Raw genomic sequence first — 25003 nt, 5'->3', positions numbered from 1 at the left:
TTTACTGCTCTGCGTTGTAATTTATGCGGCTTGTTTGTTGTTGAGGAAGTACCGTAGCTCAATCAAAAAAAGCAGTCAATGCCAAACTCATTGTCAGGCATGTCTGAATTCTTTATAGTCTGCAGAGATGTCGGGTAAACCACCAGTTCTCACAGGCAGGAACAACATCACTCTTGCACATGCCAACAACAAAAAAAAAAAAACACAAAACGGCGTTTGCATGAAAGAAAAAGCAACTGTCACTCGTACTACAACTTAAAGAGATCTGTGTTTGTTGTCACAGTTTAATGAAATCATTTTACTCATTAGAAGTTTACAAGACAGAGAGAGGGTTTAATGAATATTCTGCGATGTAAGTGGGTACCTCCACTGAGTTAATTATCAAACTTAACCATCACAGAGAGGAGAATCATCAAGGTAATCAAATCTTGTTAAATTAAAACTGAAAATGATTCATGGCCTCCACATCGAAGTAACTCATTCATCAGCTATAAGGAAACAATACAAGGGTTTATAAGCGCTGTCTTCAAGGCTCCAGGGCTTTATGACCTTTACTGTATTTACCTCTAAATGTTTCCTCTGAAAACAGATTACTTTGGGCTCTGTGCTTACTGTAACATGAATTCTTTAAAATGACAATCACGCTGGTGAAAGTGAGGTGACTGAAAGTCATTGATGTCATCCATGACAGAGAACCAATAAGCATCCCTGATTGTAAGCACGTGTGAGGTAATAATTGGACCCCTGGGACTAAACACTGGAGCACAGAGGTTAGTGCTTTATATGGGCTCAAGGTCAAGGTCACGAGCTGCTGGACATGTTTACCACGGAGGGGAAGCACATTAGAAACATGTTTTAAAGGGGTACACGAGGAGCTAAATGGACACATTTACAGATTAATACACCTAAATAACTGAGGTTTATAGATACTACAGTGACGGAGAAGTGCTATAGGTAAGAAAATTTTCATCAGTAGAAACAATTTAGAAATTATGAATGTCAAAGGTCACATATTATTATATTATAATACACTTTACAACGCTATCCAAACACTGTATCTCTAGTCTGTCTACAAACCCCCCAATGATGAGAAAAGTCCATCCTGTCCGTCTTCTGCCTGCTCCACTTGTCAGAAAATGTGTGCTCAAACAGGCCGTTTGGAGATGTTCCCTTCATGACATCACAAAGGGCAGTAGCCCCTCCCCCAGGTGGGTGACACTCCCACAGCTAGGTGTTTGTTCTGCCCTCTGAGTCTGCCTTCTCACCGTAAACAATAGGACACAGAGCCAGAAAGCAGCGAGTACACCCGAGCCCTTCCAGAGAGGGGGTGTGGTCAGACACAGCTCATTTACATATTTAAAGCTACAGACGCAGAAACAGCCTGTTCTGAGCAGGGCTGAAATAGAGGGGTTTATAGACATGATCAAATACAGTATCAGAGTGGATTTACAACAACACACTTCACACACACGTTCTGAGGAGCTCTGAGACTTATTTACACGTGATGAAAAGGAGGAGAGTATGTGACCTTTAAAAATAAAGTGACAAATTACAAGAGTTTAAAAGAAATACACTGCTGATGGAAAAAAAGTCTGCAAAAATCAAAGTAGCTTTATTTGCTGTAAACATATTGCTAAAACATACAAACCCAGAACACAAATGCAACAGATAAAAATATGCTGACGAAAATATAGGCAAACAATTATTCAGCCCACAATGATCATTTACAGGTAACAATCTCTGACACAGAAAATTCAAAAAGAGGAGTCAGATAAGGACTACAATAAAACTCACCATGTATGCCTCTGAAAGGTAGACAATTTTTTTAGATATTCTGGGATTCTGCACATTATATTGTGTTAATAAAGGAGATTTGCTAAAAAAAAAGCTAACCGTGTTTTCCTGACCCTGCTGTACAGAGGTCAGAACCAGGTCATTGAAAGAATTCTGAATATTACATGGTGCAGCAAAATGCCTGCATGTTGACTCCTGTGAATGGTGATGATGCAAACAATTTAGCACACTTGTGTTGCATAAGACGATTGGTGTTGTTGTTGTTGTTGGTATATTCTCGCTGATCTGTTGTTTCTTGTATGTATTTTTAGAGAAGCAGCATCATTGCCTTTCCCCTCGAGTGGCACCAGTTGTTGAACTGGACAAATTCATCCAATCATTTCTTAATTTGCAGCCTGTTTCTCCTCATGGATATTGTGGAGACTGTTTTGCAACACTCACGTGGCCACCGTAATATGCACTTTAAGAAGCTCATGCAAACTGATGCAAGTAAGAAATACAGAAAGCTTCTTTTCATCAAAATTGAAGCTCTGTCTGTAGGGACTTGGGTTGGGAACTGGAGGGTTGCTGGTTCATGTCCTGGAAAGTCTGGAAATTGGGCTGGTAGCTGGAGAGGCACCAAACTCCCACCAGCTCAGGAGCGCTCGCTGTGTGCAGCCCTACCTGTGTCTGACTCAAGCCATGTGGTCCAATGTGTGTGCTCTGACTCTGCAGGCTGCACTCTGTCCTGTGTCAACACAATCAGGTATAGTACATCCAACAAGTGGGTGTAACATAGTCACAAGTCACTATAATTACATTATATCTGCTGCACGTGGTTCATAGTTCTCCATCTTAATAACAGCTCATATCTTTTTTCCTGCACAGAGATTGCGGTGTCGGATGACACATGCTGAAAACAAATATCAGGGAGGCTGTTGATGCAGGTGACCTGAGAGGACGTGTTATAAAAAAACATGAACAACAACAACAAAAGGAAGAAAAAACAGCTCATAGCAAGACACGGTTTCCTTCACAGTTCCTTCCTTCCACATACTGTTCAAAATAAAAGGGTATGTAACCGTATCCAAAAGTGTTCCAACAGCACAGGAATGCAATAAAGTAACACGTGCATTTATCTTTCACGAATCATGTATCATCATCACGAATCATCTATGTGCTCATAGATATTCTTTAAAAGATTTAAATGATTATTATTATTTTTTTTAATTTGTTGATAATGACTTCTTGCAGGCCCCCTGTAGTACCGTTATTGTCCACTGAGGGGACGTAGCTCATACTTTTTAAAAAATTTATCATTTTCATGGATTGGTAAATAATGTAGAGTTTCATCACATCGTGTTGCGTAAACATACAAAAAAGAAGAAATTGTGGTTTTATTAAAACTACACAACACCAAGTGCAACAACAAATCAAATCTAAATAAAGTGTAAAGTATTATTCTAGAAGAAACTCCCTGAGATAAAGAATCTCATTTAAAAACAGAGTGTGCTGGTCCAGATGGGCAGCAGCACTTTTTAAGAGTCAATGCAACGAGATGAAGCTCAATATTAACTGACTGAATAATAAGAAACCCCTCCAAAAAACATTTAGTTGTTTTTTTTCATCACTATTTTGATTTTGAAAAAAAAAAAGTCTTGTATAAAAAGTACTTAATTCTGGCTAGTCTCAACAGTCCACCTGCTTTCACTTATTAATTATTAATCCACCTGTATTATCTGTCTGTCTGTCTGTCTGTCTGTCTGTCTGTCTGTCTGTCTGTCTGTCTGTCTGTTTTGATCACAAAGATTTGTCTCCACGTCGAGAAGCTCTGAAGTTCACCTGGTGAGCTAAGAACGACTTAACAGTATCACTCTGACAAATGAAAACACATAGGAAAGCAATTTGTGGAAACTTATAGGAGAAGAGTAGAAGGAAGTCCTCCTGCTCTGATTGGTCTTCTTTGATTTCCTCTTTTAGAGGAAAATGTGTGAACGACTAAAGACAGCTACGTTATTAATTAGACAATGACTTGGATGTGTCTGGTTAGATCTGCAGGGAACAGGAGGGAGATGTGTATAATACAGATTTAATCGTCCAAATGGTGGCCCTGTCTACCACACACACTTGAGAGTTGACTTTTCCCTCCCTTTAAGCCATTAGATAGGTATGTTTGCTTTTGACCTCTTTGATTCTTCCACCCTACTCCACAACCTTTTGGTTTGTTTATGTTTCAGTCTTGATGCAAACACAAAACACGATATTTAAAAAAAGGAAGCTTTGAAGATAAATAAAGCTGCTTTATTTACATTTCCATGTTTTCTGCCTTTTTCAAGGCCAGTCCTGCAGCTCCATCAGCACTCTGATGCACATCAGTGGATCGTGTCACATACTTCAACGCAGTGAGTAATTGCATAACACGTTGCAATGCTTCATGGCTCAGAATACGTACAGTGTGTACCCAGGATTACGGAGGCCCTGAAGGTCAGCTGCACAAATATGTCATGGTTGTAAAAACAAAACAAAAAAAAACATTTCACCAGACTCCAAAAACATTTCACTAAATGCACAAATATTTTAATAATATACCATGTGCAGAACTGCATGACAAAGTTTACACTGAGATATCTAAATTGATTAAAAATGGACTAAACTTGCGTTGCACGTTTTTTACTTACATGGAAAAAACGGATATTTCGTCAAGGGAGCGTGAGCTGCTGTGATACAAACGTCATCTGAATCATACCGGGATATATCAGCTCGTCGATAAAAATATCCTTCCCTACTGGCCTCTACGTCATCTTTTGTTGTTGTTTTTGTTGAGAGCCCCCTGGTGGTGGACTCTACATATTGTTTCTTTAATGAACAGTAAAGACATTTAAATTAAAAATAATAATAATAAGTAATAGTATAACATGAAACACTGAAAACAATTTATAACTTTTAGTATTTTGACGAGGAAGGTTTTTTTTGCAGAGGACGAGGCTTTTGCTGAAATAATTTTTGCATAGGATGAATGTGTTTTTGTTGTGGCGGTAAGTGATATATGTTTGATCTTTTATTAAATACTTAAAGTAGTTATTAGATGTATTAAATATGAAGTTTTTTCCCCCTGTGTCTGGTGGGCTAGTTAAAGTTTTAAAAAAGTTATTCATCATTATCATACTTCAAGTGTTGCTGGAACTTTTTTGACATCTTCTAGCCTTTGACTCTCCATGCAGCCGGCAGTTCGAGAAGTTGTGCCAGAAAACTGTGCTGGTTCTTTCTGTGTCTGGTAAAAGGACTTTTTGTTTTTTTTTGCAATCATGAAATATTTGTGCAGTTGACCTTCAGGGTCATGATTGATGAAAGGAACCAACAAAAATAACTTTGTGATTTCAATGGGATTACTTGTTTTTCCCTACAATGATGACATAACACATTTCTATAGAAACCAACAGAGGCCTATATTGCTTTCTTGTGTATGTTCTTTCTCCTGTTCTTAGATGCTATAGGGGGAATTTGCTCTGCTTCAATGCACTGCCACATGAAGCCCCGCCCATGTGTCTAAATCCACATGTTTAATTTAGAGGTCGCCTCGCGCTTTGCCGTGAGTGCATTTTAGGGTCGCTGCTAAATGACAGATTACTCACATTTGTGTGAGCCTATGTAATCCGATTCCGCTCCAGTTCATTCTGTGCAAATCTCATGTCGTCATAGTGAAGCAGCCTTCTGTAGGAGCGCTTCGCAGCCTCGCGCAGGCGCGACCAATCAACCGCAGAGTCATCCTACACACGCACACACGCACACACACACGCACACGCACACACACACACACACACGCACACACACACGCACTATGATACACGCACACGAGAATGATGTCAACAGCTGTTTGAACGGCAGTTTGAAAAAAGCCTGCAGTCACATCATGTCCACATTAACATGTCATTTATTATTTATAAGTTATTGTTTTATGTATTTATTGAAAAAACGTCATCCTTATTTATAGTTAAAGAGGATTTAAAATACAATCAGATTATCATATAAAAACATAAAAACTCCCTTTAATCTTAAAATCAAATAAAAAAAACTTTTTTTCAAGGTTGTGCAACAGTATCAACACTGTGCATACATTTGATGCTGCATAAATTTGAACACGTGAACAATATATTTGAAAATGAACGGCTCATGTTGTGCATGCTTCTATGTTTCTGTTGCGTGTCTGTCTGATTGTGCATGCATGTGTAAATTGTGAAACCCTGTCAAATACATTATTAACTTCAAAATCTTTGACGAAAAACTCAAAATATATATTCAAAGCCAGCAATGTAAGTCTTTGTAAGTCTTTGAAAAAAAACATTTTTTTTCCCCTTCACTCTGTCTTTTCTCCCCTGGTCTTTTCTTATTCTTTTTTTTATTTATATTGTTTTTTATTTTTACTTCTCAATGTTTTGCCTGACTCTTGATGAATAAAAATATGAAATATTCTTTGGTTGTTTTGTTTTCAAATGTTTTCCTGGTGTTAAATGACTTAAATAACAACGTAGTGGTAATCCTCTCTTTATCCTCGTGTTTCTCTCTTTTTAAAGGTTGACATTTTTTCTTTTTTTTTAAAGAGAATTATTGTATGTGTAGCCTCAATAATAATGGCACTAACAGATTCTTTTTCATATTTTAGTCATTGTTTTTCTAATCCAGAGTGATGCATCTGCTCGTTGCCTGCATCGATTCGATCGGCACTCGACTCTCTCACTGTACACCAAACTCGCTGCGCTCTGACCACTGCAACTTTTGCAGAGACTCCTCACTCCACAGACATGTCGCACAATAGCTGAAGTAGACCTGTCACCGCGGCTCGTCCTCCGAGCCTCCAGAATAAAGAGAGAAAGAAGCTCGCACAGGTCGGATCGGAGCTGCAGCCTCTCCTCGGTCGCTCCTCTCACCTCGGACTCTACGTTTGCAAACGCTTGGATATGAATTATGAGCATTTTCCTCACTAATGAACCGGGCCAGTAATGCAGGAGACCGCGGCGACTCTCTCATCACTGTTTCAAGATGGCAGATTTTCATTGAGTTTTGAGCAGAAATCTCGCTTCATTTTTTGCCATGAATAACAGAAATCCTTGCACCGATGGCCCCTGTATACGAAGGTAAAATGCTTTTTTAAATATCTGCTGTTTTTTCCTGATTCTTCCTCTGCGCGCTGAGTCGACTGTATCAATGTGAAAGCAGTGAACTGCGGCTGCTCCGGAGGCAGAGATGCGGTGCTCCCTGGGCTCTTTTGCTCTAAATCCTTCAGCACATATTTCTATTATATATATTTTTTAAACATTAAACAAGTGTGCTGTGAAATAACGTGCAGCTGTGAGCGTATCAAGCTGCTAAACGCAGTTAGAGGAGAATAGTAAATAGCCTATGATACTGAGCCAGTCTGAGCTGTGTCTGTTAAAATAGCGCTGATAAGGCTTAATGAATAAGGTCAAAGACACGCATGCAAGTGTTCAACATGCTCTACAGACATGATATCGCTGTCCCCGTGTTTGTTCGTGGTGTCAAAAAAAATGTGCTTTAAAAAGGAGAGAGAAGGTCGGACACCGATCGGTCCGCCTTTATTTACTCTCATTCTTCCTTTATTTGTCCATTTCTCCAACACCAACCGTCAAACTCACACACACACACAAATGCGTTATTGCTCCTAGAATTAATTCACATATTTTATTCTCCTTCCGGAGTCCAAAAACGAGCTTCAAATCCAACATATATTCTCTCTCTCGCTGCAGCATTGGAGCTGTGACTAATCCAATTGCGAGGCTGCTTCCCCGCGTGCTCCTCTGGGTTGTTTGCTGTCATTCAGTTTCTTTCTTCTAACAATCTAACAAATACAACTGAACTGTGTCTTTGATTGTCGTTGCGCAAGGTGGGTTATAAAGCTGCACCATTATTATTGGCGATCACCAGTTGGTTTGTAGCTGGTCCAGCTGCAACTACACACACTCACGCGCGCTCGCTCGCACACACGCACAAACACACACACACACACACACACACACACACAGACACACTGCCGACAGATTAAATACTGTGATCAAACAGGGGCTTCAGTATTATACATTTGCATGCAGTTTTATGATTAAATCCAGCTGTAGTAATGCAACATGCAGAGGCACTGCAGCCTGCTGAAATGCCTCTTTGGCTGCTAATCCCTCACAATATATTTTAAGAGATTATCAGAGGTTCACATGCTGATAAAAAGAGCTCATGTAAAGTTAAAAGCTGAAAACAAATGTTGACCTGTGACGTTTAAAGTATTTATTTTTGAGACATCTTCTTGTGTACTCTATAGTCCCTCTGCTGGTGTCAAAGGGAAACCCCGTCTTTTCTAGTTGAATCAATATTTACAAAAACATAACTACTGGAAAGTAATACGCTACATGTTTGAATGTGAGCAATGCAAATATGAGCAGAACAAGTTGGGACATTTAAAAGGCTCGTGCGTGCTGCATGCAGGGTGCTGTGAGCTCATGTCACTGGAGGAATATTGTAGTGATTCTTCATCAGGGGGGTGTTGAAGCTTGGAGGCATAGCCCGAGACGACGTCGTTTCAACATGAAAAGAAAAAGTTGAAACGAGACTCCTATGCAAAAGGTAATTAGTGTAAATTACATTCCCCGGCTTTTCCCTTCACCACCGAGAGATGGAGAGGGAAGAGAAAGAGGCGGCAGGGGGAATTAATTACCCCGCCTGTCTTCCTCAGTGTTGGAGAGCGCTGTTATGTGGAGCAGTCATGGAAATGACCAAAGTCTCCGTGGAAAACAGTTTTTTTAATGGGGGGGGGGGGGGGGGGTCTTTGACGCAGACTTAGACAGGCTATTATGGTGATTACTCAGCCCCTCGGCTACAGAGAGAGTAATAACTAAAAATCTTGAAGATTAACTTCTTTCTTTGATCATTTCAAGTTATGGAAAAAAAAACAGGAGACATTTGTTATTTTTTGCTGAACACATTTGTGATCATTTAGAGGAGTTATTAGTTTAATCAAAGCTGATACTTTGAGGAATGTTTATGAAGCTCATTGGTGTTTGCACTTCAGTGAATTTCTGCCCATGTCCCTGTCAGTTTTGCCTTTTTCTTTTTTTTTTCTTCTCTGTGTTTGCCTTTGGTCCTTCTTGGCTCAGACAGAAGGCCATCAGGCGGGCTGCTGGCAGGCCGGGCGGCACTCTGATCACCCTGGGAGCTCGGTCTCATAACGCAAACTGACACCTTGATGGATGTCTGATGATCGGAGCAGGTCCAGCAGCCTCCAGCTGTGGAAAAGCTAATATTCAGACGCGGCCAAACCCTTCCTGCTACACTGCTTTCTGCCCAGCTAAGAAGATGTTGTTATGAGCTCATGCCTGCATGCCTGCATGTGTCTCTATCTGTGTACGAGTTGCACACATGTGCCATCTCCCATTTGTAGAGCAGGCCTGTGAGAGGATTAGACAGCTGCAGAGACGGGCACCAGGCAGGAGGGCGACTTCACTGTAGATCACAGGTCAACCAAATGATTCCAGAGAGGATTCATTCACTCCTGCCTGGAAAAAAAATAACAGGGTATGAGTCAGAGGCTGCTGCTGCTGCTGCTGCTGCTGCTGCTGATGGTGGTGATAGGCAGATTAATGTTTTATCCGTCAGCACAGCCATTATGCCTTAATGTGACTCTGTATTTCCTCTTGGTGTGCAGGTACAGGTTATGCACCCTGCAGAGCGACCCAGACTTTCTCACAAACTGACTCCCTCCGCTTCCCCTTCTCGCTTGTTTGGAGCCGCTTGATTGATATCTTCCTCAGAGGCTGCGGCCCAGTCTTTGAGTCCAAGGTTGCAGCTTTTAAAACTTTGATTAGAATTGCAGGAAGAACCCCGGGGGGCCTTCGGGGGCCACAGCAGGGCTGCACCCTGTGGCAGAGTCAGGGGAACTGAGGAGGGTCTCTTACTTCCTGACTGTTATGACAGGCAGAGTGGTGTGTTTAACTCTTCACTGTCCATGCTGGAGACAGAGAAAGGCCCGGCGAGGGCGGAGGAGGAAGGAGGGGAGCTAACGGCTGATCTCTCACAGGGAAGAACAGTCATCACTTCACAAATCTGTGTAGGTGCCTCTCTCAATGTTTATCTCTTGTTTTTTTTTTCACTTTCACTCAGCCGACGTTTTGATCTGTTTGTTGACCTGATGCATAACCTCATGACTTGTTTGGAAGGCGCTTTGCTCAGATAGGGTTGGCGCTTTGCTCAGATAGGGTTATGAAAATGGATAAGCTGTCTTTACAAGTATTGCTTTTGCATTATTCAAAGCTTCCTATCTGAAAAGGAAGTGAAATCCAGTGTTCGGGGATTCTTTTGCTATTGATTTGTTGAAGCGTTTAGTTGAGGAAGCCGAGGCTTTGGAGGGAGATAGAATGTGAGTTTTGTGAAGAGTGTGTGTGTGCAGCTCTGGGTTAAAGACTGAGAAATATGCGAGCTCTCTGATGTTCTGAAATAGTTCACAGGTGTGATCTGAGGGTTTTAGAAACAGATGGGGGGGGGGGGGGGTTTGGAGAGGGTAACGTCAGGCTGAACTGAAATGACAGGTTAGAGGCCAGCCTGACACAAGAGGCCCAGCCTTGAATATGAGCAGATACCTCTGGCTATTTCAACAGGCTTAACTTTTCATATACGCTCTTCAGCAAATTTCTTCGGAGTCAAAGTGCCTTCAGCGCTCCAGCACATGAATCTTCCACTTCTTTCTTTGGGGATGTTCAGTGGAGATTCAATGGGACTTTAATTCTCACAGTGAGCCTCTAGTTATAGTGCTTTTGCCATATGTTTCAGACCTCTGTGTGAAAGGACCCTGCGAGCCGGGTCTGAGGTCCTTGAAGCAGGAGACCACATCAGTTGCTGACATTAGTCGTTTTTTATCGGGAGGGAGGGGGGGGGGGGCTGCGATGGAGGGAGCCTCAACCCTGCCGACTGCTTACACAAGGCATTTCCGTGTTGGTTGTCATGCATGTGTGAAGGCCTTTTTCCCTCCCTGCACTGTTGTTTCTCACTGTGCATGTTGTCAGATTGTGGGGAACAGCTGCCTCTGGCTCTGACTAGCAGTTAAACGACTCCAGGCTCTGCTGAAGAGGAAACTGCTGGAACAGGCATCAGTTGTACTTGCCTCTTACATTCAAGTTAAAGGGGACATATTATATCCATTTTTTCACCTTTCCAAACAGTCCTCTGTGCTCTAAATGAAACATCTGTGTTTCTGAGCTTTGGTCTAAATATAACATGAAGGAAGCAGCAGAGGAGGTCTGTGACCCTGTAGAGACCAGCTCTCTCTGATCGCTTTGTTTTGGTGTGTGTGTCTCTTTAAATGCAAAGAGAAAAATAAACAACTAATATCTGCCTGTAACAGCTTCAAAACTTCTCTTCTTTAATGGAATCAAACTCATCAAAGTTCACCTGTTTAAAATAGTTTAAACACAAAACCTGTGGCTTTTTAAGGATTCGGAGACTCAAAGTATTTCAGCACAGGCTGCCTCTGACATTTTCTGAGGTTGTTATTCACATATATGTCCCTCACATTGAAAAATACGCTTCCTGTTTAAAGAAATGTAGTGGGTGTTGTACAGCGAGGAGGAGTGTCTATTAAAGAGTACGACGTTGAGAGTCCTTGCACCTTTTGACTCGCTGCTTTGATCTGCCACGGTTCAAACAAAGGTTCACATTTTACTGCTTTTCAATACAGCTCAGGCTGAGTGAGGCCTTTTGTTAACTTGGGCCTGTTAAGTAATAATTACACCCGAGATTCCTCCAGCATAAAGAGCATTTTACAAGGTGTCAAATCCCTTTGCTGTATGTTTGTAATGTTGCACTGAGCGATATGAGCCTGAGATGCATTTTGCTCGCATACCATATATCTCATACTTTGCAATCATCGTCTGCCAGTGACCCCCCCCCCCCCTCCTCCACCTCCCACCCACACCCTCCTGCATTCCCCTGCCCCACCCCCACTTCTATCTCTTATCAGTCCTTCCATCCCGCTCTGTTTGTTGATAAGCCGAGAGGCCATTGGCCAGCACACATGGTGCCCATGTGACACTTCAGCAACAGCCTGATGGCCAGATTGGAAGCCCCCCCCCCCCCCCTCGTATCTATGTGTGTGTGTGTGTGTGTGTGTGTGTGTAATTGGAGGCTGGCCTGAGAAGAGGTCTAACTACTGTAGCTTTTTTGTTCTCTGTAATCATGACCCCCACCCAAACAGCCCCCCCCCCATTGCTTCCCGCCTCGCTCCCCCCCAGCATGGCTCTTCTTATTTATTGCCATCGCTAACCCCCCCCAAACTGCACCACCAGCTTGTTTGTGGTGCACATTGTCACAGGTCTTAATCCTATTGTTTGTGATAATGTCCACCCGTACAAGTGCTTTTGACACCGCCGCCGCCGCCGCCGCCGCCGCCGCCGCCGCTGCTGCTGCTGTGTTCATCAAGCTTGTTTTGGCCTTTCAACCTGACACGGTACAAGCGTAAAAAAAACAAACTTTCAAAAGCTCTGAATGTGATGCTGAGAGCAACTGGTGCACTCGCAGCCACTTCATTCAAACAAAAGATCCCGATTGTCACTGCAATCAATCCTCTCATAACCTCCACAGTTTCCCTCCTCTTCGCGAAGAATGAGGCGTGTCAGGAGGGGGGATGTACAGAGGGACTGGGGAGGTGTTTACAGAGATACTAAAATGAGCAGAGAATCATTACACAGTAAGATAATAGCACAAAGGTTGGGGTTTTTTTAAGCCTGCCAATGTGGTCTAAGCAGCGCTGCCCCTTCACCACTTCTGGCTCCGGACCCTCTCGGTGGACGGGAAGTGAAGCGATGGGTGGCTGCTGGCGGCCCCTTCACAGATGGCTGCAGGTACAGCGCTACGCTTGGCTGATAACCAAAGGACTTCAAAGCTCAGACGAGCGCCCGAGCCCATTTCTGTCCGGAGCCAGGTGGCGGAAAGGCACAGAGCAGAGAGCGGAGACGGCAACAGACAACGAGCGCGCTAGTCAAAAGAGTCAACAGGCATGGAAATGAGCAGCTTTGGCCCCTTCCTTCTCCTCTGCTGCCTCTTCATGAACTATTTGCTCTCTTATTGTGTCTCTCAATCATCCATTCCCCCCTATTCAAACTGGTTTTGTTTCTCTTTCTCTCTCTCTCTCTCATGCTGCATGTTGAGAAATAGAGAGAAAGATTGTCATTTTTACTCTAATTCTAATACTCATTATTCTCTCACCGTGTAAGCCGTTGTGATGAAATGCTTTCCAGAAATAGGAATCAAATGTGGCAGTTAGTGTCACAGAAAGGCACTCATCCCTTGTTTTATTAACTGGATTTGAATTAGGGCGTATTTTTTTTTTGGGGGGGGGGGGGTCCTTTGTTCCCTGCAAACTACACGAACAAGTTGCCTGTCTGAAGTTGCAGGAGGTGGAACGACAACTAGGAATCTTCTCCGAGGTTTTCACAATCAGACGTGAAATTAAGCGAAGCACTCTCTTTATCTTTTCGATTAACAGAGAGCCGACATTACATTAAAAAACATTAAAAACAGAGAGAGAGAGTAATGATTTCTTTATTGCCACTGCGAGCGGGAAGTTTTTCTGAGTTTTTTAAGAGATAATGTTGAAAGACAGAGATGTTTGACAAACTTCTGATTCAATCAGACGTTCTGACACGACTCCAGGACTCAGCTCATACATGCTTTAAACTTCCTCTTATGTCCGTGGTTAAAGAGCTCATGACAGGTGAATATGTGTGTTTGAAAAGCATGCATTACTCGCTATGTAAACTTTATAAGACTTGGAGTTAGGCTCAGTGAAGTCACCCATTCGTTATTTATGGGGTATTTTGAAGCCCACCGATGAGGGTCACCACATTGGGAAAGCTGTCTCATCCTGTCAGGATGTAAGTCGTCCTAATGACAGACAAACAGCTGGAGCTGAGGGCGGACTTTAAACCTCCAGACAAACAGCTTCGACGTACAAAATCGTCTCTGAAAGTCTTTGGCGCTCGTCACACTGAACACGTGTACAGTTCAGAAATGTACCTGGCACACTCCTCTGCTCAAGCATGGCCCGTCATTAAAAAAGTGAGGTATGCATCTGTGCTCAACAGGAAGAGTGAAAGAACTCCCCGTTTACGTCTCTGAGCTGCAGAGTGTGCAGCATAAAAAAAAAAACAGGCTGTACTCCTTTTAGATCCACTCCTCACTTCAAAGCCTGAGGCACATCAGCAGCTCTGCCTGGCAGCCTTTTGAACTGACCCCTCCATTCAGCCTGAGAGACAGAGAGCAGGGAGGAGAGTGACACAGAGATACGCAGTGACAGAGATTGAAAAAGTGAAGCAGAAAAGAGGGGAGGGAGGCCTGCAGAGAGATGAATAACCTCTTCTCGGAGGCCCACAGTGCTCGGGGGGCACGGCCTGAGGTCAGGGGCGCTTGTGGGAGGGTCGGGATTGGTTCGGGATTGGTGGGGGTCAGCGGCCTGAGAGTGTGTTCTGTGGTGGTGGCTATGTTTGGGTGGTGGTGGTGGAGGGGTCGTAGATCTCACCCCTCTTTCCCTATAACCTGTCTCTCTCCTACATTTGGGATCACAACTCCTTCACCGAGGAAGTGGCCCAGAAAAAAGGCCAAGCGTTGACCTTTAGCTCTGACGACCTGCTCTCCTCTCTTCACTGCTCCAGAGCGGTGGAGGCAGGGCGAGCTGCTCCTCAGCTCATTACGCTGTCTGAGCCCCTGAGAGCACAAGCATTCAACTAAAAGACGTTTGGACATAAACATGGCAGCACTAAGTGGCGTTCATCTCAGTAACATGGATCTCATTCAGACCCTTTCAGCATGTTAATCGCTGGGACAAATAAAAAATACCTCCGCTAGGCTAACGGGCTAATAGCGCTTCTATCTTTATTCACAGAAAGCATCTTACGGTGAGATGAATCACTATTGACTTGCTTCCCACGGCTCATCTTTTCCATCGGTTAAAATCCCTCTCAGCTACTTCTGAGCCGGAAGTTCAGCGAGGGCCCAGACCGGAGGAGAAAAACCCAAACAACAATAAAGGAGCTGATTCTGAACAAAGTTTGTCCCGGCATTTAAAATAAACAACTTTGATTCTCCTTTTGAACGTTTTAAACGTTCATATAAAAGCGAACGAAAATGTGCACTTGTAAGTCTCGGCCTCTCACTGTGTGGGTGTTAAACTGATGGTCAGAATAGACATTTCCGGCCCGGTTTTGGCTGCTATTTGTGACTGCGAGGACACTGAAAATATAATCTGCTAAAGCCATGATTTTCACGCTGAATCAGGAGCAGAGGGCTGAGTTGGCCGGCCATATTTATTTCCTCAGCTGTGTGGCCAAAAAGGCTCAACAGCCATGTTTACCGCGCTATGTCAGCTGGATTAAGGACACATATGCCTTACCCTAAATTGGTATGTGGGCACGTGTTTGTGTGTCTCTTATAATCTTTTAAGAGCCGTTTGAATATACAGTGAAGCACGGTGGGCTCCCTCACTTTGTCGGGCTGAATGACAGGAGCAACAGGAGGAGCGAGGGTTAAAAAGAAGGCGATGAAAAGAGATGAAAACTATTTATCATGAGTCACCTGAACTATGAGTGCATGTTGAGGCATTTTAGAGGGAGAAAAAGGCATCTGTATTCTAAATGAGTCTCATCTGTGGCCTTAATAGGCCCCCGAGCAGCAGCTTCACACACCCCGCTGAAATATCACACACTCCTTTCGCCGAGGGAGGCATGTGCACCCTCCACTGTGTGTTTGATAGCAGAGGGGGGCACAGGGAGGGAGAGGATTCTGGGTGAGACAGGAGAGCAAACCACATCATCTGGGTTTGTCGTCTTTGAGGGAGTTAAAAGTTAGTTTAGCATGTGACGTGATCAAAAAGCAGCGAGCAGCCAGCTTGTGTGACATCACTTGTCGTTCAGAAACTTCTTGCTCCATCCTGGTTTGAAGCTGATTTTTTATTCCAGAGCCACTTTTCCGAGTGAATCCCTCCTCCTTTTTTCAGTTAGACATGTATCGTTTGCTGTTTGAGTTCAGCTGTGTTCAGCCCTGTTTTGGAAATACTCTGTCTCTGTGTCTGATTGGTCCCCAGGTGCCTGGTCAGGTCAGACTGGTTCCTCTGTTGTTGGGGTTCATCGTCGGGTTTCAAAGGGGTGGGGCATCAGATGAATCCATCTGGGTGTGTGTGTGTGTGTGTGTGTGTGTGTGTGCTCTGGGGTCGTGGTGACTTGCGTGCTGTTGATACATAGCTATGATGTTAAAGCTAGCCAAACAGTGCAGGAAGCACTTTAAGTCTTACACAAACAGATAGACACACACACACACATGTTGAGACTCAGAAATGTGGAGATGCATGTCTGTGGGTTAACGCCTGCTGACATGTGCACACACACACACACCCACACACACACATTGCACACATGCAAAGAGCTGTGTGCATTTGCTTTTGGGTGCATCCTTGGTGCAGGAAGGCGTGGTGTGCATTATTTAAGCTTTCTCTGTGTGCTATTAATACAGCACAGACTTTGAGCCCTTCGTATAAAAAAACACATTATTAATGGTCTGTTCCATGGGACAGGGCCGGACGGCAGGGTGGGACAGTGATGCTGTCCTCTGTTGTCCAAGGCCCAGCTCCCTCCAGCTGACATATCAGCCTGTGGCTTCCTCCTCCTTTCCTCTCTCCCCTGCAGTTTGTCGCTCTCCTTCTAAATTTGCACAATTGAAATCAACATTTCCCCTTGACACATATGTTTGTCTTACTTTGTGTGTGCTAAACTAACAAGGTGGAAAGAGCATTTAACATCCACCCAACGTGAGCACCCGTCTAAGGTACGGATCACACACACACGAAAGTTATATTTTCAGGATTGTTTATATCTTATATTGTTTTATTTGTGTTTGTTTTCTACTGTCCCTCAGGTTTTTGCTGTTGGATTGTTATGATATTTTAAATGCCGATCTAGAGACAGCTTAGCGTATACATGCTTCTTGGTTTTCCAAGAAAAAGTTACGACCGCTTAATTAGCGCTAGCATTGAAAGGTATACTGACAGTAAATAAAACAACGTCTATTTCATAAGACAGGTGTGTAGGAGAGGATTGCATCCTATGAAAAATTGCAGGCAGGCTTTGGGTCTTGATTGTCCAAAAACATTCAAATGGAAACGCTGAAAAGGTTTTGTGCAATAGGTGGAGTCCGTGGGAGGATGTAGCAGTGGAGGGGAGGGAGTTTTATTTACCACGATCCATCTCGTTTTTCTCTCTGTGTTGGAAGACCACACAGCAAAGGACTGGATGGATTTATTTAATTTGCTGTCGTCTTCCCAGAAGACAAAATGTGCCCAGATGACGGACGTTGCTTCCATATCGTGGATTGGATGTGTGGTCACGTGACTCTGTCTAAAAACAATTGAAATAATTGACATGGGTGAGATTTTGTTGATCAGAGGTTTCGATTCATCTCCCAGCCCTACCATGGTATCAAAACAGGTACGGGCATGGTTGGATTTCTACTTGTATGATGTCGACATTTAAAAGTTTAGAATTCAAATCTGTGAAATGCTTCTTCATGAACGTGATTGTAGTCGGGCCTTTTGTTTAATAAACAACAGGATGAATGTTGACCTCTGTGTTTGGTTTGCTATCAGAGATTCTGGCTTTGTGTGTGTGTGTGTGTGTGTGTGTGTGTGTGTGTATGTGTGTGTGTGTGTGTGTGTGTGTGTGTGTGTGTGTGTGTGTGTGTGTGTGTGTGCAGGCACGTGTGAGTACAATATGGCATCGTTTTTTTACAGGCCACGTTTTGACTTTTATGAAGTGAAGGCCCTTTCTTTACCGATCTGGTTATGACACATCTTAAAGAGCAGTGAACACTGTCTCCTTTGAAATGGACTCTTTGGATTCATCCTGTGTGTGTGTGTGTGTGTGTGTGTGTGTGTGTGTGTGCGTGTGTGTGTGTACATTACAGCACAACACAGTCAGCATGCAACATAATCCATAGTGCACTGCCCCCTCGTAGATCAATTTGCCGTTGTACCATGTTTGGCCTTGCATTGTGCTCATCTGTGTGTCCTGTCCTCCCTCATTGTTTGTGCTGCCTTTCTGTTTCTCGCCTGCCGTTCTCATATGTTGATCTCATTATAGAACATTGTGTCCAGCTGTCATTGTTGGTACTAATGGCATAAGAGGAAGTGTGCTGTTAGTGGGGCGTTTCTTGCTGTGTGTAAATGATAAGCATTGTGCAGAGCGGCTGCTTATCAGGTGTGCGTCCCTGCACGGCCTTTCACTGTAACCGTAGTCAAATGTGCACATCCTGATGCACACGGTGCAACGTCACTGCTCGTGCAGTTTAGTCAACAGGTGCTGCTGGTTTATGGTCGGGCACGTTTCAGACCCCTCCTTTATTTATGCTGCCTCACACGAGACTTCAGCACAGAACAAACAGTTTCTTCTTATCTAAAGCACACGCAACGCCTTATCTGCTACTGCTCAAACTCTGTCTGTGTCTTTCTTTCTTTCTTTTTCTTTCTTTCTTTCTTTCTTTCTTTCTTTCTTTCTTTCTTTCTTTCTCTCTCTCTCTCTCTCTCTCTCTCTCTCTCTCTCTCTCTCTCTCTCTCTCTCTCTCTCTCTCTCTCTCTTCAGTTTGGAGGAAGTTGGTTGCTGTGCTCGGTACACTTGCTACCCTCGTGATTTGATTAATAAGAAATCCAGCTCAAGCAAAGCGACTCCGCTTCCACCCTTTTGTTTTGTCTCCCGCCCCTCTCCTCCACCCGGCGTCTTGGTTCAGGGCCCGTTGGAGGCTGACCCGGCAGTATAAACAACATAAACATTCCTCACACCAGCCGTCTTATGCCGACCCTCACACCATGAATAGCAGTCTCCTTATCACGACACTTTCTCTGTGACACCAGGCCTCTCTGCTTTACTTCAATTTAGAAATGTTCATATTTGAACTTACACAAGCTGCCACTGCTAACATGCAACCTAAAGTTTAAAGGTATTTAGATCAGTTAGTGTGAAGTTGTGCAGCTGTGTATAATGTATATTTGTTCTTCTATTTAGAGTTTGCTTGCATGTTTCTGTTCTCGCTCATATGTTGATGCATGTGCCTGACTGCTGAGCGAACACGTTATCTCAAAGCTAACACAGCATGTTGTGTCTTTAACTGTTTGCTTCCAAAAAGGGGAGAGCTAAGGGAGTGTCACATACACAGGCTAGCAGGCATGTGGCTGATTTATAGTGTGAGAGGTCCTGTGTGTGTGTGCCGGTCAGACAACATTCATATCTGCCCTGAGGCTTCAGTGTGGTAGCTTGATATGTGTCCTATTTGTGAGTTTTATAAGGGAGTGGAGAGAAATGCTGAGGTAATTTCAACTGGTCAAATACTGTGGCCAGGATGAGCATAAAGCAGCCTGCGTGACAGAATCTCCCTGTGAGCTCATCTGATGCATTATTCTATAAATAAGCAGAGATGAGAGAGCTAAAAAAGCTGCTAGGATGGTCAATAGTGGCCGCGGGTGAGAGAAAGAGGGAGTGAGAGAGAGAGAGAGAGAGAGAGAGGGAGATATGCAGCGTCAAGCTCCAGCTCCCCCACCGAGGGCAGAACTCAGACAGGAGGCAGGAACACAAGGCTGGGCAGCTCGGTATGGACAATATGTTCCTCTTCAGTGGTGCATTCACTGATGTGTTTAACCCCAGAGCTTCGGTCACTGTCCCCACAACAGGTTTCCCATCAGTGGCTCTTTCTGTCTGAGAGTCCTGTGTTCATGTAACATCACTCAAATGAAAGATGCATGCACAAAATGAAAGAGCACCTGGATACAATATGCAGACGTGTCCATGGACAGGACTGTGGAGAAGGTTAGAAATCGATCGGGGGAGAGAGAGGAGATGACATGCAGGCCTGGTTTTTAGTGTTTTCTTATCTTTAGACTAAAGTCAGTTAAACAGAATTTAACTTTCCGTTTCACCAACTTGATCGATTAATTTGGTTATTCCCAGAGAAGATTATCCAATACTGGAATAGTCTAAAAGCTGTTCTGACCATCCAATACGTCACTCAGACACGTTATGTTGTATGTTGTGTGTGTGTGTGTGTGTGTGTGTGTGTGTGTGTGTGTGTGTCAGGTTGTTCAGAAAAGGGATGGAGGTGTGATAAGCTGAGCACCACTGAAGGTTTAATGTAAGATAATTCTTTGTCTAGACAGTCCCCCCCCCCCAAACCTTCCAGTCCTCTGGACACTGGGATGTCAAGTAAAGAGACTGGGTCATCAGGCGCCATAAGTCCTCAGGATGTAGTCCAAATATATCCAGACCTGGGGACAATGACCAGACAGACCAGGTCTTCTGAGATTTTACATTTCAACGTCTCCCTTTATGTACTTTTGTAATTGCAGGGAAAATTCAGTTTTCACCTCAACCTTAAACAGTTAGAATTGTCTAGAGAGCGAGTGGGACTGGATGAGTTGAATCAAGAGCAACATTTTATTCGAAGAGTATTTGTAATTAAAAAGGAGTCGTTGGCAGGTCTAAAGCGTCCTCGTCAATACTCTCTGTCACGTTGTCAGGGGAGTATAAATGACGGCTTTAATAAAGGAGGGTAAACAGAAGCAGGTCACAGGCGAGAATGCGAGGGCCACTCACGGCCTATTCTCCTTCCGCTCCTCCTTTCAGTCCGTCTCTCGCCCTTGCATGGCATGCAGAACGGCCCTGATCCTCCCAAAAAGAAGATTAGCAAACCCCTGACAGAGGAGTAATCTCCCTGAAAACATTGACTACCACCATTTCAACATGCTGCCTCTAAACAGAGGGAAATGCCTCTCCGGCATGCTTAATTGCAGTATGTGGGACACACAGCGTTCCTTTAGGTATGCTAAATGGAAAGCCTTGGCTACTGAAGGCGCTCCAACATTGTAAATGCACAACAATGGACCTTTACAGTTTTGTGCTTGGCGTCGAGTTCAGAAATTCAAATAAACTTCAAGAGGACGTTTTCAAGGAAAAGGGCTTTGGCTCTGTGTTTTTCTCCTGACAACAGTTTAGAGGGTTTTGGTTGTTCAGATACTAGATCATAAATATGTTTGAACTAACAGCTCTGGTGAAAAGTGATTCATGAGGACTGGAGCCGCCTTTCCAATGAAGTCTAATTGTTCACATTGTTGCCTGTGTATGTTGTCATGAGATAACATTTGAACCATCTGACCTCGTTACTTTTGGTACATTTCATTACTTATCTTCGCACAGGGCTCCAAACTGGAATCTGTCTTCTGCAGCTTTTCCTTTTTCTTTTTTTTTGGTGGAAAAACTAGCGTTACACTTTTTTTTTTAACAAGCCAGTGCATGTAGAGATTTTTTTTTTTTTTTTTGTGAGCAATGTTTTTCTTGTTTTGGTTAATGTGTGTGGCCTTCAGCACATTGACCGGTGAAGGCGGTGCTAAGTGAACTCTTTGACCACGGGGTTAAAAACTGACAGAGAGTCAATGAGTGACTAAGACCAGGGTTGAAAAAGGAATTCATGTGATGCTAATGCAAAGAGCAGCTCAATCTGGCCTTGTGAAACCCTGAGCTATCCATAATCACGCTGGCAGATATGTATTGCTGGAATTTTCCATGAGAGGAACAGGCCCGGCTCTGTGTCCGTCCATCCGTCTCTGCGTTCATCAGCCTGTGCCTGTGATTATCGTCACAGACTCTCGGTCACACTGTGTTGACGCCGCGCTGTGACGTAACCCATCATTCAAATTATTTTTAGCGTAAAGTCCAGGCACAGGAATTGGTAATCCAAGGAGTGACATCTGGCTTTCAGGGCTTATGTGATTAGCAGAGAGCCTTGCCCCTAATAGCCTCCCGGCTATTAATCCTTATTACCTCTCTGGACTAGTCATACCTACATGAACGGTCAGGATGCGAACAGGCATGGGCACAAAATAGAATATGTTTTAATAACATGCAGATATATGGCAGCACGTTAAGTTCCTCAGCATGCATGGAGGTACTATGCTACCTTACTGTACACCACCCAGCAGGCTTACAGTGAGCCCTCTGATGTACAGTTTCAATCCTGCTGCATTAGTGCTAAGACCAGATGACCGAACAGATAACTAAGTCCAAGCAAGGCCGCAGAGAGACTGAATAGATTCTAAAAGGGTAAGAGGAAGAAAGAAAGAAAGAAAGGTGAGGATGCTTAAAAAAGACAAATGAAACAAAGAGAGGTGGAGAACCGCCAACTTCCTCCTGAATTAATCCTCATCACCACTCAAAGGGCTAATAATGACAAAGTGACCAGTGTGTCCCCTCCTCTCTGCCTTCTGTCCACACAATAGAGCTCACATTAACAAAAAAAAAGCGTCCTCTCATCTTGGGGGAAATGTTTCTCTAATTAGCTCTGAGCATAAAACTTTTCCCAGCTTTTAAGGCGTCTATTAAACACACTACAGCTGCTTTTTTTTGCAGCAGCATACAAAGTTTAACAACTATTTGCTTGCATGGATTTTGTTAGTGTTTGTGTGCAAGCTGTGACCGTTAAATTCTTTTGATTCACGCATCAGTTGTTCAACGGCGAGGTCTAATTGTGTGGGTGTTGCTACGGCCAGGTGGAAGCTCTTAGTGTGTTAGCTGTAAACTAATTTTGTTTTTTTACTGGAAACTGTTTAAACGTAGCATTACGACAAGTCTCACATAATCTGCCTTGTGCTGTAATAATCATTTCAGTGTTACAAACAGGCCTGTTTACAAAGAGGGAGATAAAGAAACGGGACTATTTTTGGGCAGTTGTTTGCTTGGAGAAGCTTTTTGCTTACTCTGAGGCAGCTTGTTCCCAGGAGTTCAGAGCACGGCCTCGCTGCAGTTTTGCTTTTGTTTCGTTGTCGTCGGGGTCTTTAGCTGAGAGGGAGTTCAATGCCCCTAGTTCTCATAGTCACTCCTTCCACCTCCTTCCCTAAATCGAGTAATCGTGCACCAATAAATTGAAAGGCTGGGTCGTGTAGTGGGGAAAGGAAATTGCAATCATGCCATGAGTTTTTGTTTCTTTTCTTTTTTTTTTCATGGGGCTGTTTTTGTGTGCCGTTTTGTGTTGCCCTGCTGTCTCTGTGGAGTGTCCCATGAAAGGATATTCTTTTAGTATTCACTCAGCCTATTTACTTTACTGCAGATGGGAACATTGGGGAAAAGGCATTTCCTCTGCATGAACCAGTGGTTTGCACTGCTCAATCTAAACCCGCTTATCTTTCTGCCAAACATTCTGCTTTTTATTTATGTTATACAGCAACATAAAAAAATTCTCATGACATTGAATAAAAATGCCTTTCCCACCACTTTTAATAAAGTGGAATCTGATGCTCCATAATAGAAATGGTGTTGCTGAGGCGCAACTTCATGCCAAAGCAACCAAATGCTACGTGACGTTTTCAGGGTTATTTAATGCTTTTGCTTTGCTGGGATGTTAAAAAAGTTAACGTGCTGCACATCATGCGGCATATATGCTTGGTGTGTAACGAGCCGCTCTGACCCAAGCTGTCTTTATTTAAAGCTTTGGCTTCTGCTCATGTTTCAGACACTCTCAATTTCCTAACTTCTCACTTTCATTCCCCTCCTCCCCCCCCTCCCCCCTCTTCTCACAGGTATGGCCTCGCAAGTGCAAGTGTTCTCCCCTCACACTCTCCAATCAAGTGCCTTCTTTAGCGTGAAGAAACTGAAGGTGGAGCAGAGTTGCAACTGGGATATGACAGGGTACGGCACACACAGCAAAGTCTACAGCCACAACAGCAGCAAAAACTTGTCGGCCACCAGTGGCCCCCTTGGCATCAACAGCTCCCTGCAGGTCGCCAGCACCACCCTGCCCTACGAGCAGGCGCTCATCTTTCCAGCCAGCGCGGGCCACATCGTGGTCGCATCCGCCAGCAGCACCTCGGGGGCCGTTGGGTCTCTCCTGGGCAGCGGGGGTGGAGGCAGCAGCAGCAACAGCAGTGGAGGTGGGGGCGGTGGGAGTTTGGGTGGTGGGATTGGTGTCCACAACCTGATACGCCGTAGCACGGTCAGTCTTCTGGACACCTACCAGAGATGCGGGCTTAAACGTAAGAGTGAAGAGCTCGACAACAACAGCAGTGTGCAGATCATCGAGGAGCACGGCCCACCCATGATCCAGAACGGAGCAGCCAGTGGAGCCACAGTGGCCACAGTGGCCACTGCGACCTCCACCGCAACATCCAAGAACAGCGGCTCCAACAGCGAGGGGGACTACCAGCTGGTGCAGCATGAAGTGCTCTGCTCCATGACCAACACTTATGAAGTGCTTGAATTCTTGGGCAGAGGAACCTTTGGACAGGTTGTCAAGTGCTGGAAGAGGGGCACCAACGAGATTGTGGCTATCAAGATCTTGAAAAACCACCCGTCATATGCACGCCAGGGTCAGATCGAGGTTAGCATCCTAGCGCGTCTTAGCACGGAGAGTGCGGATGACTACAACTTTGTGAGGGCCTACGAGTGCTTCCAGCACAAGAACCACACGTGCCTGGTATTTGAGATGCTAGAGCAGAACCTGTACGACTTCCTCAAGCAGAACAAGTTCAGCCCGTTGCCGCTCAAATACATCAGACCCGTGCTACAGCAAGTGGCCACAGCGCTAATGAAGCTGAAGAGCCTGGGGCTGATCCATGCGGACCTAAAGCCAGAGAACATCATGCTTGTGGACCCGTCTCGACAGCCCTACAGGGTCAAAGTGATCGACTTTGGATCTGCCAGCCATGTGTCCAAAGCGGTGTGCTCCACCTATCTGCAGTCCAGATACTACAGGTAAGAGAAAAACTTTTTGCATTGATTTGCTGTTAACGGATTTTTTTTGGACATTGCCAAAGCAGAGAGAAAATGGCAAAAAGAAAGGAGCTGCCTGTTCCTGTTCATGATCATCCTGCTTTCATGCATTTCGTTTGATTCATCCCGGCTTTATCAGGAATGTTTTCATGCTAGAACGGATTATTTGACCAACATTTATTTTCCCTGCCAGGCTCATGAGCTGCTGCTGTCGCTCTCTCTTCACTCACATTCTGCCTTTTCCTGTTGGCTTGTTTACACCTGTCCGCTGTGGGACAGGCGGGAATACTTCCAGGCTCGATCAGCTGCTTATTGCATTCATGTGAGGAAGTGTTTTAGAATGACTCGGATGATTATCAGAGGACTGTTCTGACTTGATGATAAAGAGGTGG

At 44.2% G+C, this 25003-nt stretch overlaps 1 protein-coding gene across 6 annotated transcripts in view; it reads left to right on the top strand.

Annotated features, from left to right (window-relative positions):
- Positions 1-6507: 6507 nt before the first annotated feature.
- hipk2 (homeodomain interacting protein kinase 2) overlaps positions 6508-25003 on the top strand; it is a 72291-nt gene continuing 53795 nt past the window's right edge. For 4 of the 6 annotated variants that reach the window (XM_079346013.1, XM_079346012.1, XM_079346011.1 and 1 more), the window contains exons 1-2: positions 6508-6905; positions 23423-24593. In XM_079346013.1, coding sequence (XP_079202139.1) covers positions 6887-6905; positions 23423-24593 — 1190 coding nt within the window. In that variant the 5' untranslated portion in view covers positions 6508-6886. The remainder of the gene's footprint in view (positions 6906-23422; positions 24594-25003) is intronic. The other 2 variants (XM_079346009.1, XM_079346008.1) reach the window with 1 other exon arrangement.

This window comes from Symphodus melops (assembly GCF_947650265.1).
Source record: "Symphodus melops genome assembly, chromosome: 6".
NCBI classification, from domain to species: domain Eukaryota; kingdom Metazoa; phylum Chordata; class Actinopteri; order Labriformes; family Labridae; genus Symphodus; species Symphodus melops.
The sequence above is the reverse complement of the archived record's forward strand: the minus strand, read 5'-3'. Positions and strand labels throughout refer to the sequence as shown.